At 43.2% G+C, this 13800-nt stretch overlaps 1 protein-coding gene across 1 annotated transcript in view; it reads left to right on the top strand.

The window, feature by feature from the left end:
• The window catches only part of UBE2O (ubiquitin conjugating enzyme E2 O), a 66293-nt gene that overhangs the window by 22909 nt on the left and 29584 nt on the right, over positions 1 to 13800 (top strand). The window contains exons 6-9 of the mRNA XM_077251817.1: positions 1132 to 1275; positions 1458 to 1567; positions 3823 to 3973; positions 6051 to 6502. Coding sequence (XP_077107932.1) covers positions 1132 to 1275; positions 1458 to 1567; positions 3823 to 3973; positions 6051 to 6502 — 857 coding nt within the window. The remainder of the gene's footprint in view (positions 1 to 1131; positions 1276 to 1457; positions 1568 to 3822; positions 3974 to 6050; positions 6503 to 13800) is intronic.

The raw sequence follows: 13800 nt of genomic DNA, 5'->3' as shown, positions 1-13800 counted from the left end.
TTGTATGTTAGGCAAAAAATAAATTTTTAATTTTTTTACATTTTAAAAATTACAAGAAGCAAAACTCACTTTCAAAAGGGGGTGTTACTAGTATCACAGCTTGTAAATGCTTTTTGTAGCCAGACAAGTCTTTCAGTTCTTGTTTGAGGGAGTTTCATCCATTCTTCCAGTTGTCTTAGATTCCTAGGTCGTCTTACATGCACTGTTATTCTGCGGTTTAGTCACAGATTTTCTATGATGTTCAGATCAGGGGACTGATTGCCATTGGTTGCAACACAACCCCAAAGCATGATTAATCTACCCCATGCTTAATGGTTGGAGAGATGTTCCTTTCCTGAAATTATGTGCCATTTTTTTTCTCCACACATACCTTTTCATCATTGTGGCCAAAGAATTCTATTTTCGCCTCATCGGTCCTCAGGACTTGCATGCAAAATGCATCAGTTAAATGCATCAGTCTTTTTTAGATGTTCTTTTGCATACTTCTGATGCTGAATTTTATGGTGAGGAAGCAGGAGAGGTTTTCCTCTGAAGCCTCTTGCATGAAGGCCATATTTGTGTAGGGGTCACAATTCCAGAGTCTCCTAAATCTTTCTGAAGGTGTTTTGCAGTCAAGCTGATTTGCCTCTCTAGCAATCCTATGAGCAGCTCTCCCTGAAATTTTGCTTGGTCTTCCAGACCTTATCTTGACCTCCACTGTTCCTGTTAAGTACCATTTCTTAATTACATTTGGAACTGAGGAAAGGGCAACTTGAAAAGTCTTTGCTGGCGTCTTATAACCTTCTCCTTCTTTGTGGGCCGCCACCATTTTCAGATTGCTAGGCAGCTGCTTAGAAGAACCCATGGCTTCTGTTTTTTTGGCACAAGGTTAGAGGAGGCTGAATTTTTATGAAGCTGGGAAATTTGCATCACCTGGCCTTTCCCAAATCTTCAAGGGTTCCCAAATTAAAATGTGTCATCTTTAACTTGAGGCCTTTTAGATATCATTTCATCTTCAACTTGCTTAACAGTTCACAGTAACAGTTATTTTGACCAGGGGTGCACACTGCACCAACTTGCATGGTTTAGATGACCAGTGGTCTTTTGGAGAGGTCTTACTGTGTATGCTTCACTGTCATTGCTCATTTGCAGGGCCTGTTTTTTGATGACTCCTACGGCTTTTACCCAGGCCAAGTGCTTATCGGTCCATCCAAAGTTTTTTCAAATGTCCAGTGGCTCTCTGGCATGAAACCAGTCCTCAGCGCCAAGAGCAAATTCCGTGTGGGCGTTGAAGAGGTGAGTACTGTGTGGTAGATTGTCCTTTGTACAACCTGTTGTGTGCCCACCTACCCAGCATCCTGTCTCCAAGGCTTTGTACTGCATGTAGAGCCTCTCGTCCCAGCTTATTAATACCCATCTTCTCACATCACATCCATCGTGCATTCGTCTTCTCACCTATCCTGTTATGCTCTATCCAGGTGCAGGTAACAGAGCTGAGAGTAACCTGGATTACAAAAAGCTTTTGTCTTGGGGGTACAGATTCTATGGACCCTCCATCGTCTGTTATAACGCAAGAAAACTTGCACAAGTGAGTAAGCGGTGTGTTCCAACTGGAATATTTCCATGTCTTTATTCCCTACTGATACATCATTTTTTGATCAACTTGCTAATGTCACTAATCATTCCACAGTAGTTTGTGCAGTACACTCCTTGGAGCATGTAAGTTACTCCAGCACCCCTTTTGGGATTGGCAGCTCCGTACACTTGTGTTGTATGGCATAACACCTTGACTTCCTAAATCTGTGCATTTAAACGTTCCCTTTCTTCTCGTCTTACGTAACATGTCTTTTGTATTTCTATTTGTAGAGATTCAGTGAATGTTTGGGTATCTTATGAATGTGAACTATTGCTCCTTGAACTGCTTCTTGCACCCACATAATTGTATATATCTTGACCCCTCACTAAAGGTACCATTACAGTAAACGACTTACCAACGATCACGACCAGCGATACGACCTGGCCGTGATCGTTGGTAAGTCGTTGTGTGGTCGCTGGGGAGCTGTCACACAGACAGCTCTCTCCAGCGACCAACGATCAGGGGAACGACTTCGGCATTGTTGAATCTGTCTTCAACGATGCCGAAGTCCCCAGGTAACCAGGGTAAACATCGGGTTACTAAGTGCAGGGCCGCGCTTAGTAACCCGATATTTACCCTGGTTACCATTGTAAAAGTTAAAAAAAAAAAAAACAGTACATACTCACATTCCGATGTCTGTCACGTCCCCCGCCGTCAGCTTCCCGCACTGACTGTGTCAGCGCCGGCCGTAAAGCAGAGCACAGCGGTGACGTCACCTCTGTGCTCTGCTTTACGGCCGGCGCTGACAGTCAGTGGAGGGAAGCTGACGGCGAGGGACATGACAGACATCGGAATGTGAGTATGTACTGTTTTTTTTTTGTTTGTTTTTGTTTTTTTTAACTTTTACAATGGTAACCAGGGTAAATATCGTGTTACTAAGCGCGGCCCTGCGCTTAGTAACCCGATATTTACCCTGGTTACAAGTGAACACATCGCTGGATCGGCATCACACACGCCGATCCAGCGATGACAGCGGGTGATCAGCGACCAAAAAAAGGTCCTGATCCTTCCCATTGACCAACGATCTCCCAGCAGGGGCCTGATCGTTGGTCGCTGTCACACATAACGAGATCGTTAAGCATGATCGTTGCTACGTCACCAAAAGCGTGACGTTGCAACGATATCGTTAACGAAATCGTTATGTGTGAAGGTACCTTAAGTTAATGCTACGGTACTTGCTGTGTCCATACATGATTTAACTGTGGATATGCTGTGTTTTTTGTCTCCTGCAGTGTGTGAATGAGATTTTTCTAAATCTCATCCACTTTGTTGTTTTAGCATATGCAATTCCAGGGCATTTTTCTTGCATGTGAATATTACCTATACTGGGATTTGCTGGTTCCTTTCTAACGAACTGATAAAGTGAAATCTTGCTGAGGCACCCACCGCAATAATAAGCCAGATTTAGATGGAAGTACCAAATTGTAATAAAACAATGTATAAATCCACAAAATATGTATATGAGAATGGAAATAAAAATATTAATACCATAGTTTTTGTTTTACTGAAAAGGGTCAGAATAAAATATACAAAAAACACACACAGACCATTAAAGTACGCAGAGGTGTAAGAGGAATAATTAAAGGGAACCTGTCACCAGGAAAAAAAAGCTATTAACCTGCAGATATGTGGTTAACCTGCAGGCTGATAGGGTCACTAACCGCCCCGGCACCCACACTTACCTGAACGCTGCGGGGTGAAAATGAACTTTATCCAAATCAGTCGGATCAGCTCTCTATACTCGGAGCAATAACTGAGCTAGCAACGACTGAAACCAGAACGCTGCGGGGAGAATAAAGTTACTGCGGGTGCTGGGCAGATTATTGCTATTAACTTGCAGATTAACCCCATATCTGCAGGTTAATAGCATTTTCTCTGCTGACTGGTACCCTTTAATGGCAAGTTATATGTATTATATAACCCGTAATAAGAAAAATGTATTTGAGTTACATTATGTATACGACTTGTCATTAATTATTCCTTCCACAGCAATAAGTCTATATATGGGGAATTGATTTGGCTTCGCTCACTTCCCTTACAGCGTAACCATACTAAAATTGTAGTGGTACTTGTCGCCCTATGAAATTACTTGGTGCCCCTGTGAGTTTTTTGAGATATGTATGTGTCCCTATTCTTGCTTATTTCATTTGATGTTGATTGTGAGAATTTCGGCAGTTTTATGATTTCTCTTGATTCCTCGATGTTAGAGTGAAGAGACTCGGCTCATTTGACCACACACAGCGGCAGCTGGGAGAGCGGTGTCTGTACATCTTCCCAACTATGGTAGAACCCACTAAAATCTTATGTGAGAGCCTGGAGAAGAATTGCCTGCTTGGAGAGATGACCAGCTCTCGGAAGGTATAAAGTGATATCGAAGTCAGAAAGAGAAAATGGTTGTCCAAATCTAAATGTGTAGTGCACTGGTCAAGGCACTTATGCAGAACCTAGCCTAATAGTCAGCAACTAGTCACAAGTAGGGTTGAGCGACTTTTGCTTTTTTAGGGTCGAGTTGGGTTTTGTGAGACCCGACCTTCTCGAAAGTCGGATCGCGTGAAATTGGCCGATTCTACTGTAAAGTCGGGCCCCGGACCGGAACACGAAACCCAATGCAAGTCAATGTGGATTAATTTTTTTTTATCTCTCCCTCTCTCCCTCTCTCCCTCTCTCTCCTCCGTGCAAAGCATATGTTGTGTTTGACTGCGGAAATCACTGCAGCCCAAACGGTAATATGGCTCTATGACGCCGCAGAAACCGGGCTGGAACCTATGTCATCACGCTGCCCACACTCCTTAATTGGCTGAAAAAATGGCGGGGAAGGCGTCATACAAAACGCGACTTTGGCGCCAAGATCACCGACCACGTGGCCGACCCCACGCTGGAGTCGGGTCGGGTTTCATGAAACCCGGCTTTGCCAAAAGTCAGCGACTTTTGAAAATGAACGATCCGTTTCGCTCAACCCTAGTCACAAGATCTGTATCTGGGGAGCACAGCTTACTCTTGGGCTACCTGAATAATATAACCAAAGAAATGAGCCGCAGCATAAGTTGGTATGCATGCTGTACCGTTACACTGTGACCATTACACAGACAAAACCCAAGAAAAAAATGAAATGAGCTTAAACCCTGTAGTAAATACTTGAGTAAATAGTACACGTAAATAAGAGTACTTGATTACCATTATTTTGATCAAAAAAGCATAAAGGCAATCCCAGTGTGACAAGGTGTACTCAATCAGGACGGTCCTATCCTGTCTCCAGAATTAAAAGCTTACGGTACCTTGTTTCTGCTGACGTCAATGTGATTAAGGGCAGAGCAGGACAGGCACCCAACTGTCCAGACACCAGTACTCAGGAAGCTATATAGATGAACTGCCTTGCTCAGAAAGGGGCTACGTCCCCTGTTTGTGCAAGGTAGAATAAACTACAGCAAAACCAAAGAAATTAGCTGGTGCATAAGTTGGTATAAGTGCAATGTGTAAGTACATGTTCACACTATGGCCATTTTACTTACAAAACCCAAGAAATAGTAAAGCATGTAAGGCTCCCTACCCCAGTGTACCCACTATGTGATGTCTTAAGACTGAAGAACTCAAAAGTTAAAAACCTTGCAGTGTAACCTGCCAATAGACCATTTCCATTGGTTGCCAGAGCATTCATTTTTGATGCTACGTATTTCTTGGACGCCTCATTGGGAGAATAAAGGAGACAATGAGTGTATGTTGCTGACACTACAAAATACACTTAGGCTAATGTGCACACGTTGCACATTTCCTGCGGATCCGCAGCGTTTTTTTCCACGCAGAAACTCTGCAGATCCGCAAGTGATTTACAGCACAATGTAAATCAATGGCAAAAGAAAAAAAATGCTGTGCTAATGGTGTGGAAAATTCCGCACGGAAAACGCAGCAGATTAAAAGAAGGAGCATGTCAATTCTTTGTGCGGATCTGCAGCGTTTCTGCACCCATTCCATAATAGAAATCTGCAGGGGTAAAAACGCATGAAATCCGCACAAAATCCGCATTAAAAACGCCCAGATTTTGACCTGCGTTTTCTGCCAAGAGATGCAGAATCCACACAGAAAATTCCACAGGCAAATCCGCAATGTGTGCACATACCCGTACAGAAGAATAGTTCCCACCCTGGGTATAGGCACTGTCTGACTTGGTCAGACTGCAGTTCTGTCCACTTGCAGCTTGGCTTCTGTGTATTGTCCGAAGTTCATGGAACATTACTAAAGTATTGGGATTTTTTTTTTTTAATTATTTAATGTCTGGTTTTCTCTCCAGCTGTACCAAGCATTGAAACCAGTGTAAAAGATAAGAGCATTTGTTCCAGGATACACGTAGGCTTTGGAGTAGAGTTCTTGTTTCATCTGTTGTACTGTGTGCTGGTATCTTAAATGTTATCATACATTTCTTCTTTCATCTTATTTTCAGCAAGTAGAAAAGTTGCGGGAGAAGCAAATTGTGAAGATTATCTCATGCACACAAGAGCCTACCAACCCAATAGAGCTACTGAAAAGAAACGCTATTAATGCTGAGATGGTTGAGAAAGGCGGCTTGCAAGGTGATGGTGACCCGGCTAAGGAATTGAGGACAGTGCCAAGTTGTGAGGAATGTTCTGCGCAGGATCAGTTGTTCGGCAATGTCCGTGAGATGTTTCAGGACTTGCCGCTCCGGCCTGGTGAGCAGGATGCAGATGATGAGGCCGCAGAAGACACTGATGATACCAGTTCTGTAACTTCATCAGCAAGTTCTACAACCTCCTCAAAAAGTGGCAGTGGGCCTGGGCGTAAGAAGAGTATCCCTCTGTCCATACGAAATTTGAAGAGGAAGCACAAAAAGAAAAAGAAGAGCAAGGTGTACAGAGAGTTTAAAACGGGGGACAGGTTTGTACATGGGGAGACCCCGTTTGTTATAATCCAAACAGAATGAAACACCATATGCAATGCTTTCTTCGTTATTTTTATTCGAAGAATAGTAAACGTCTCAAACTTCTAAATGATAAGTGCAACGCCTGTTTAGCTACTGGAGCCCTGTCCATATGTCCTTTACCTATTAGTTGCTACTAGGGGAGTCGTTAAATAGGCAAAGTTACTCGCTTGTCTTTGCGTATTTAGTTACTAGCTGTTAATTAACGCTGCTAGTGATTAAACTAAAGTAAATAATGACAACATTCAATAGCGCTTACGCAGGTGGTAAATTAACTTAAAATGAAGTTAATAATAATAATTAAAAATCAGAATAATACTAATACATTTTATTCACAATGTAAAATCAAAAGCAAACTGGATTCGTGTGGTAATGTGTGGGTACGGAGCCTCGTGTGGTAATGTGAAGGGACGGAGCCTCGTGTGGTAATGTGTGGGGATGGAGCCTCGTGTAGTAATGTGGGGGGACGGAGCCTTGTGTGGTAATGTGTGGGGACGGAGCCTCGTGTGGTAATGTGGTGGGGGGCGGGATTATGTGTGGTAATGTGGGGGGGCGGGATTGTGTGTGGTAATGTGGGGGGCGGGATTGTGTGTGGTAATGGGGGATGGAGCCTCGTGTGGTAAAGTGGGGGGCGGGATTATGTGTGGTAATATGGTGGGGGGGCGGGATTGTGTGTGGTGATGTGGGGGGCGGGATTGTGTGTGTGGTAATGTGGTGGGGGGGCGGGATTATGTGTGGTGTGGTGGGGGGGCGGGATTATGTGTGGTAATGTGGGGGGGCGGGATTATGTGTGGTAATGTGGGGGGGCGGGATTGTGTGTGGTAATGTGGTGGGGGGCGGGATTATGTGTGGTAATGTGGGGGGCGGGATTGTGTGTGGTAATGGGGGATGGAGCCTCGTGTGGTAAAGTGGGGGGCGGGATTATGTGTGGTAATATGGTGGGGGGGCGGGATTGTGTGTGGTAATATGGTGGGGGGGCGGGATTGTGTGTGGTGATGTGGGGGGCGGGATTGTGTGTGGTAATGTGGTGGGGGGGCGGGATTATGTGTGGTAATGTGGTGGGGGCGGGATTGTGTGTGGTAATGTGGTGGGGGGCGGGATTGTGTGTGGTGATGTGGGGGCGGAGCTACTCTTCAGGGGGCGGGATTAGCGAGTAATCACGATGCCTCTTATATATATAGATGTTGGTGAATACATAGTGTTCAGAGCTACACCAATGGGTATAGACGTACATAACTTTAGTCTCCTACTAGTAAACCTGTGGCCAATTTCTTATATTCATTGGCGTTGTGATCAGCTACACTCATTTTGGGAGCTCATGTCATCGGAGCCGCACATTTAAGGTTTTTCTTTTTAGCAAGTAATATTTTCCACTCATAAAGGAGTTATTGTGCTCTTTTATGGCTAAATCAAAGGAAAAATAAAGTGAACAGTTTTGGAAGAAGAGGAACAAAAATGAGAGTGCAAAATCAAAAATTGGCTGCAGTGGGAAGGAGGTAAAACAGACTCAGAACTCGACATTTTGTTACCATCTATACTGATCCACGTTGTCATAGCAGCATGATGAAATGATGTCACACACAATCATGGCTGTAATTTATGGACGAATGAAATCATTGATATATAATTAAGCTGAGGGGGATTTTAAAACCTTTAGTTTTGGACAGCTCTTTTTTAAAAAAACAAAACACCTCACTTTTGTTCTGTCCCCACATGAGGCGAATGGAGGTGTGGATGATTAATAAGCGTTGTGAGAGAGAATCGTACCTTCAGTATTTTTCTCGCTATAGGGCAGACAGGACCGATGCTGCTCAGAGATGATGCTCACCAGGGATTGTGCAATCCAGACTTGTTTATTTGTAAATCCGGACATGCAGCGTATAACTGGTAATACAGTACTTTCTCCAGAAATGCAGGTGTGGACAAGGTACAGTAAGATGTAGCACCAAGTATGACTGCAAGTGTGAGCAGCAAGAGAGGTCGAAAGACTGATGCCTTCCTAAGCCTGGTAAAACGTGTCCTCTCACAACAGCATGAAACTGAAATGGCTGCCAGAGGAAGAGAAGCCTTGACCCCTGAACTGGAAGTGAAAGACATGCCCACAAGAATAATTAATAACAAGCTGCCATACAGAAAAAGACCACTGGTGGGTGGCAGCAGAGAAAAGCATAACATACATAGCATGAAGAACATACATGAAACAGCACACTCCCCGTCTGAAATTCCGTAAGGGATTTCACTATATTAATGTCTTTGAGATAAAGTACAACAACCTAGAAAATGAAACCAAACATGCATGTAATTTAATAATAACAACTTTAAACAAGATAACACATTAATTTAAGTCAGTTCCTGAGATAATCCAAAGGAAAGAGAAGCCGCACTAGGCCAAACTATCTCTGACCCAACTGTAATCCAATGGACAAATACTATAGCAGAGTTCTGTTCATGGTTTATCCTACTGGAATGTGATAAGTAGAGGGTGGTTTTCGGCAGACGTGCCAACCATGACAGTCTTTGTCTCCATGTGAGTTGAGATGAGATCTCGCAATGTGGACTAACCTTGCAATAATCTTGACGAGTTTCATCCAATTGGAGAAGCGTTCGAAGCGCTGGCAACCGAAGGTGGAGGTTGGCTTAGTGTTTGTGGCCAGAGCACTGACCTCGGAGCGGACTTCTGGATCATCATCCGGATCCTGGATGCTGAAGACTTCCTGGACACATTCACTTCCCTTCTGTTCCAGCAGAGACTTTGGACCTGAAAGCCAAGAAGAGTTAGTAAAGGAATTTATAGACCTAGGTCTAGTGGCATGGTCGGCTGAATTAAGTTCAGATGGGATATAGTGCCACTGTTCAGGTTTGGAAGACCTTCTTATTCTCTCAATGCGGTTACTGATGTACACGTAGAAGCGCTTTGTTTGGTTGTAGATGTAACCTAAGACAACTTAACTGTCACTGTAGTATTGTACGTCATTGATGTGAGTGTCCAGCTCGTGCTGAATAAAGTCTGCAAGTTCTACTGCAAGCACGGTCCCACAGAGTTCAAGCCTGGGAATAGTGTGATCAGGCTGGGGAGCCAACTTGGCCTTGCCGAAAACGAAACCAACGTGATCTTGATTGTCGGATCCCATCACCTTCAGGTAGGCAACAGCTGCAGTGGCCTCCGTGGATGCATCTGAGAACACATGGAGCTCCGTCCTAGTGCTAGCAGCAAGTGAGATTCTGGCGTAGCATCTCGGTATATGGATTTCATCCAAAGCACACAAAGACTGCTTCCAGGTTTACCATTTCGATTCTTTATCAGGAGGTAGTGGGGCATCCCAGTCCTTGACGGTTTCGGAGAGCTGTCTCAGTAGGGATTTACCTTGTATGGTAATTGGTGCTACGAATCCCAGTGGGTCATATAGGCTATTTACCACTGACAGGACACCACGTTTAGTGAATGGTTTGTCTGCACAGTTGATTTGGAAACCGAAGGTGTCTGCTTACATGTTCCACCTCAGGCCTAAGCTTCTCTGCACAGGCGGACGGTCTGGTCCCAGGTCTATGTCCTTGAATCCATGTGCGTGGTCACTTGACTCAAAGGCTCTCATGACAGCCAGGCTGTTTGAAGCGATTTTGTGCAGTCTAAGCTTAGCTCGGTACAGCATACGTTGGGTCCTTTTAAGTAGGTCGATTGCTGCTTCTTCTGTGGGTAGAGATTTTAGTCCATCGTCTACGTAGAAGTCTTTCTCTACAAAGTCTCTGGCGTCTGTTCCATACTCGGACTCTCCTTCTAGTGCGGTTCTCCGCAGGCCATAGGTTGCCACTGCGGGTGAAGGGCTGTTCCCGAATACGTGCACCCGCATGCGATACTCCACCATCTCTTTGCTGGGGTCATTGTCCTTGTACCACAGGAACCTGAGTAAATTCCTGTGGTCCTCTCTGACTATGAAACAGTGGAACATCTGTTCAATGTCGGCAGTGATGGCAATGGGTTCTTTCCTGAACCTCATCAACACTCCTACTAGGTTGTTTGTCAGATTGGGACCTGTGAGGAGGACATCATTGAGAGATACGCCTTGATGTTTGGCGCTTGAATCAAAGACAACTCTAATTTGCTTAGGCTTCCGTGGGTGATATACTCCAAATGAGGGTAGGTACCAGCACTCCTCATTTTCCTTTAAGGGATGATTTTTTGGCTCTCTCCACACCATTGGAACACCAAATTTGAAGCTTTTTCTTTGTCCTTTGCTCCATTTTCGTAATAATTCGATACATGCTTTGCACACTATGTGTGGTGCCCAAAACTTGTCTTGGTCCCCAAGCATAACCCCAAAATAGGCAAAATACACTTTTTTTACGAAGTCTGTTATGTTTCTTCTATGTTTTGGCAGTGTGTATTCACCACAAATGTAACAGAATGAGTCTGGATCGTTAAGACAACTTCTTCTTGATGAGTTCATGCTTTTCACTGGAAAACAGACAACAACATAAAGTTAGTGCAAAAATCAAGCTATGAACAAACTTTTAGAACACTAATTAACACAAAACTATATTGAGAACTGCTCAGTTCAAGTACTAATCCAAAGAAATTAATGAGATGATGCGTCGCATTTACCAACAAGTGCTAAAAATAAGATACCAAAAATCTCAAAAACTTGAGCCAATCTGGCAAAACTGATGACATATTCAGAATCAGCACCCCAAAAATACCCTAAATTCGATGAAATATCTTTGGCACCAAAAATGCTGTTGACCAGTGTAATTAATAACAAACTGCCATACTGAAAAATACCACTGGGTGGCAGCAGAGAAAAGCATAACAACATACATAGCATGAAGAACATGCATGAAACAGCACAACTTTTACCCAGTGTTTTTCACTTCCGCATTGAAAGTCCTTGTGTGTTAGCCACCCGTCGGTTCTCGTGTGCAGTTCCCGGTATCATCCACCTGTCCTATCAGAACAAAATGACTGTAGGATACTTAGCAAGGGTCCAACTGTTGTTACTAGCCTAATGTAGCACCAGTCTGTTGCTAAATATGGCCTTGTTTTTTAGTTTCGTGCACTTGGTTCTTGGTAACAAACGTAAAAAAAAAAATAAAATAAACAAAAATGTTTCTGGGAATAGAAATCAAATTGAATTGCACTGATTACCTTTGCTGATTTATAAACCTTTATTATAGGGGTAGAAAATAAATTTTTATGCCACCGTATGGCCCTTAACCCCCTTCTGACCTCTGAGGTCAGATCCTCTGCTTTGATGCAGGGCTCCGGCGGTGAGCCCGCATGAAAGCCGGGACATGTCAGCTGTTTTGAATAGCTGACGTGTGCCCGCAATAGTGGCGGGTGGAATCGCGTTTCACCCACCGCTATTAACTAGTTAAATGCCTCAGTCAAACGCTGACAGCGGCTTTTAACCGGCGCTTCCGGCCATCGGGACGTAAATACGCGCATTGCTGACCCCCGTCACGTGATTGGGGGGGTCAGCGATGCGTCGGCATGACAACCAGAGGTCTATTGAAGACCTCTATGGTTGTTGATGTCAGATTCCTGTGAGTGCCACCCTGTGGTCGGCGCTCATAGCAATGCAGTAAATCTACTACATAGGAGCAATCTGAGCATCTCTCCTATGTAGCAGAGTCGATCAGGCTATGCCAGCTTCTAGCCTCCCATGGGGGCTATTGAAGCATGGCACAAGTTAAAAAAAAAGTGTTAAAAAATATGAAAAATAAATAAAATAAGTTTAAATCACCCCCCTTTCGCCCCATTCAAAATAAAACAATAAAAAAAAAATCAAATATAGACATATTTGGTATTGCCGAGTTCAGAATCACCCGGTCTATCAATAAACAAAAAAAAAAAGGATTAGCCTGATCGCTAAACGGCGTAGCGAGAAAAAAAAATTTGTAACGCCAGAATTAAGTTTTTTTTGTCGCCGCCATATTGCATTCAAATGCAATAACGGGCGATCAAAAGAACGTATCTGCACGAAAATGGTATAATTAAAAGTGTCAGCTCGGCACGCAAAAAATAAGCCCTCACCCAACCCCAGATCACGTAAAATGGAGACGCAACGGGTATCGGAAAATTGCGCAAGTGTTTTTGTTTTTTTTGTTTTTTTAAAGCAAAGTTTGGATTTTTTTCTTTACCACTTAGATAAAATATAACCTAGACTTGTTAGGTGTCTATGAACTCGTAATGACCTGGAGAATCAAAATGGCAGGTCAGTTTTAGCATTTAGTGAACCTAGCAAAAAACCAATGTGGGATTGCACTTTTTTTGCCATTTCACCACACTTGAAATGAAAACGATAATACCCCGGGTCATGAAGGGGTGAAAGGGGTTTTCCCACATACAAAGTTAATTAATTTTAATCAATACGTCTTGGAATAATAATAATTTCCACAACTGGATTTGTTTAACCCCTTAAGCCCCAAGAGTGGTTTGCACGTTAATGACCGGGCCAGTTTTTACAATTCTGACCACTGTCCCTTTGAGGTTATAACTCTGGAACGCTTCAGCGGATCCTGATGATTCTAACATTGTTTTCTCGTGACGTATTGTACTTCATGATAGTGGTAAAATTTATTTGATATTACCTGCGTTTATTTGTGGAAAAAAACGGAAATTTGGCGAAAATTTTGATAATTTCGCAATTTTCTAACTTTGAATTTTTATGCCCTTAAATTACAGAGATATGTCACACAAAATACTTAATAAGTAACATTTCCCACATGTCTACTTTATATCAGCACAATTTTGGAACCAAAATTTTTTTTCTTGTTAGGGAGTTATAAGGGTTAAAAGTTGACCAGCAATTTCTCATTTTTACACCATTTTTTTTTTTTAGGGACCACATCACATTTGAAGTCATTTTGAGGGGTCTATATGATAGAAAATAACTAAGTGTGACACCATTCTAAATACTGCACCCCTCAAGGTGCTCAAAACCACATTCAAGAAGTTTATTAACCCTTCAGGTGTTTCACAGGAATTTTTGGAATGTTAAATGAACATTTAACTTTTTTTCACAAAAAATTTACTTCAGCTCCAATTTGTTTTATTTTACCAAGGGTAACAGGAGAAAATGGACCCCAAAAGTTGTTGGGCATTTTGTCCTGAGTACGCCGATACCCCATTTGTGGGGGTAAACCACTGTTTGGGCGCATGGCAGAGCTCGGAAGGGAAGGAGCGCAGTTTGACTTTTCAATGCAAAATTGACAGGAATTGAGATGGGACGTCATGTTGCGTTTGAGAGCCCCTGATGTG

This window comes from Ranitomeya variabilis, chromosome 4 (genome assembly GCF_051348905.1).
Source record: "Ranitomeya variabilis isolate aRanVar5 chromosome 4, aRanVar5.hap1, whole genome shotgun sequence".
NCBI classification, from domain to species: domain Eukaryota; kingdom Metazoa; phylum Chordata; class Amphibia; order Anura; family Dendrobatidae; genus Ranitomeya; species Ranitomeya variabilis.
Note: the sequence above shows the minus strand (reverse complement) of the source record. Positions and strands in the feature narration are given on the sequence as shown.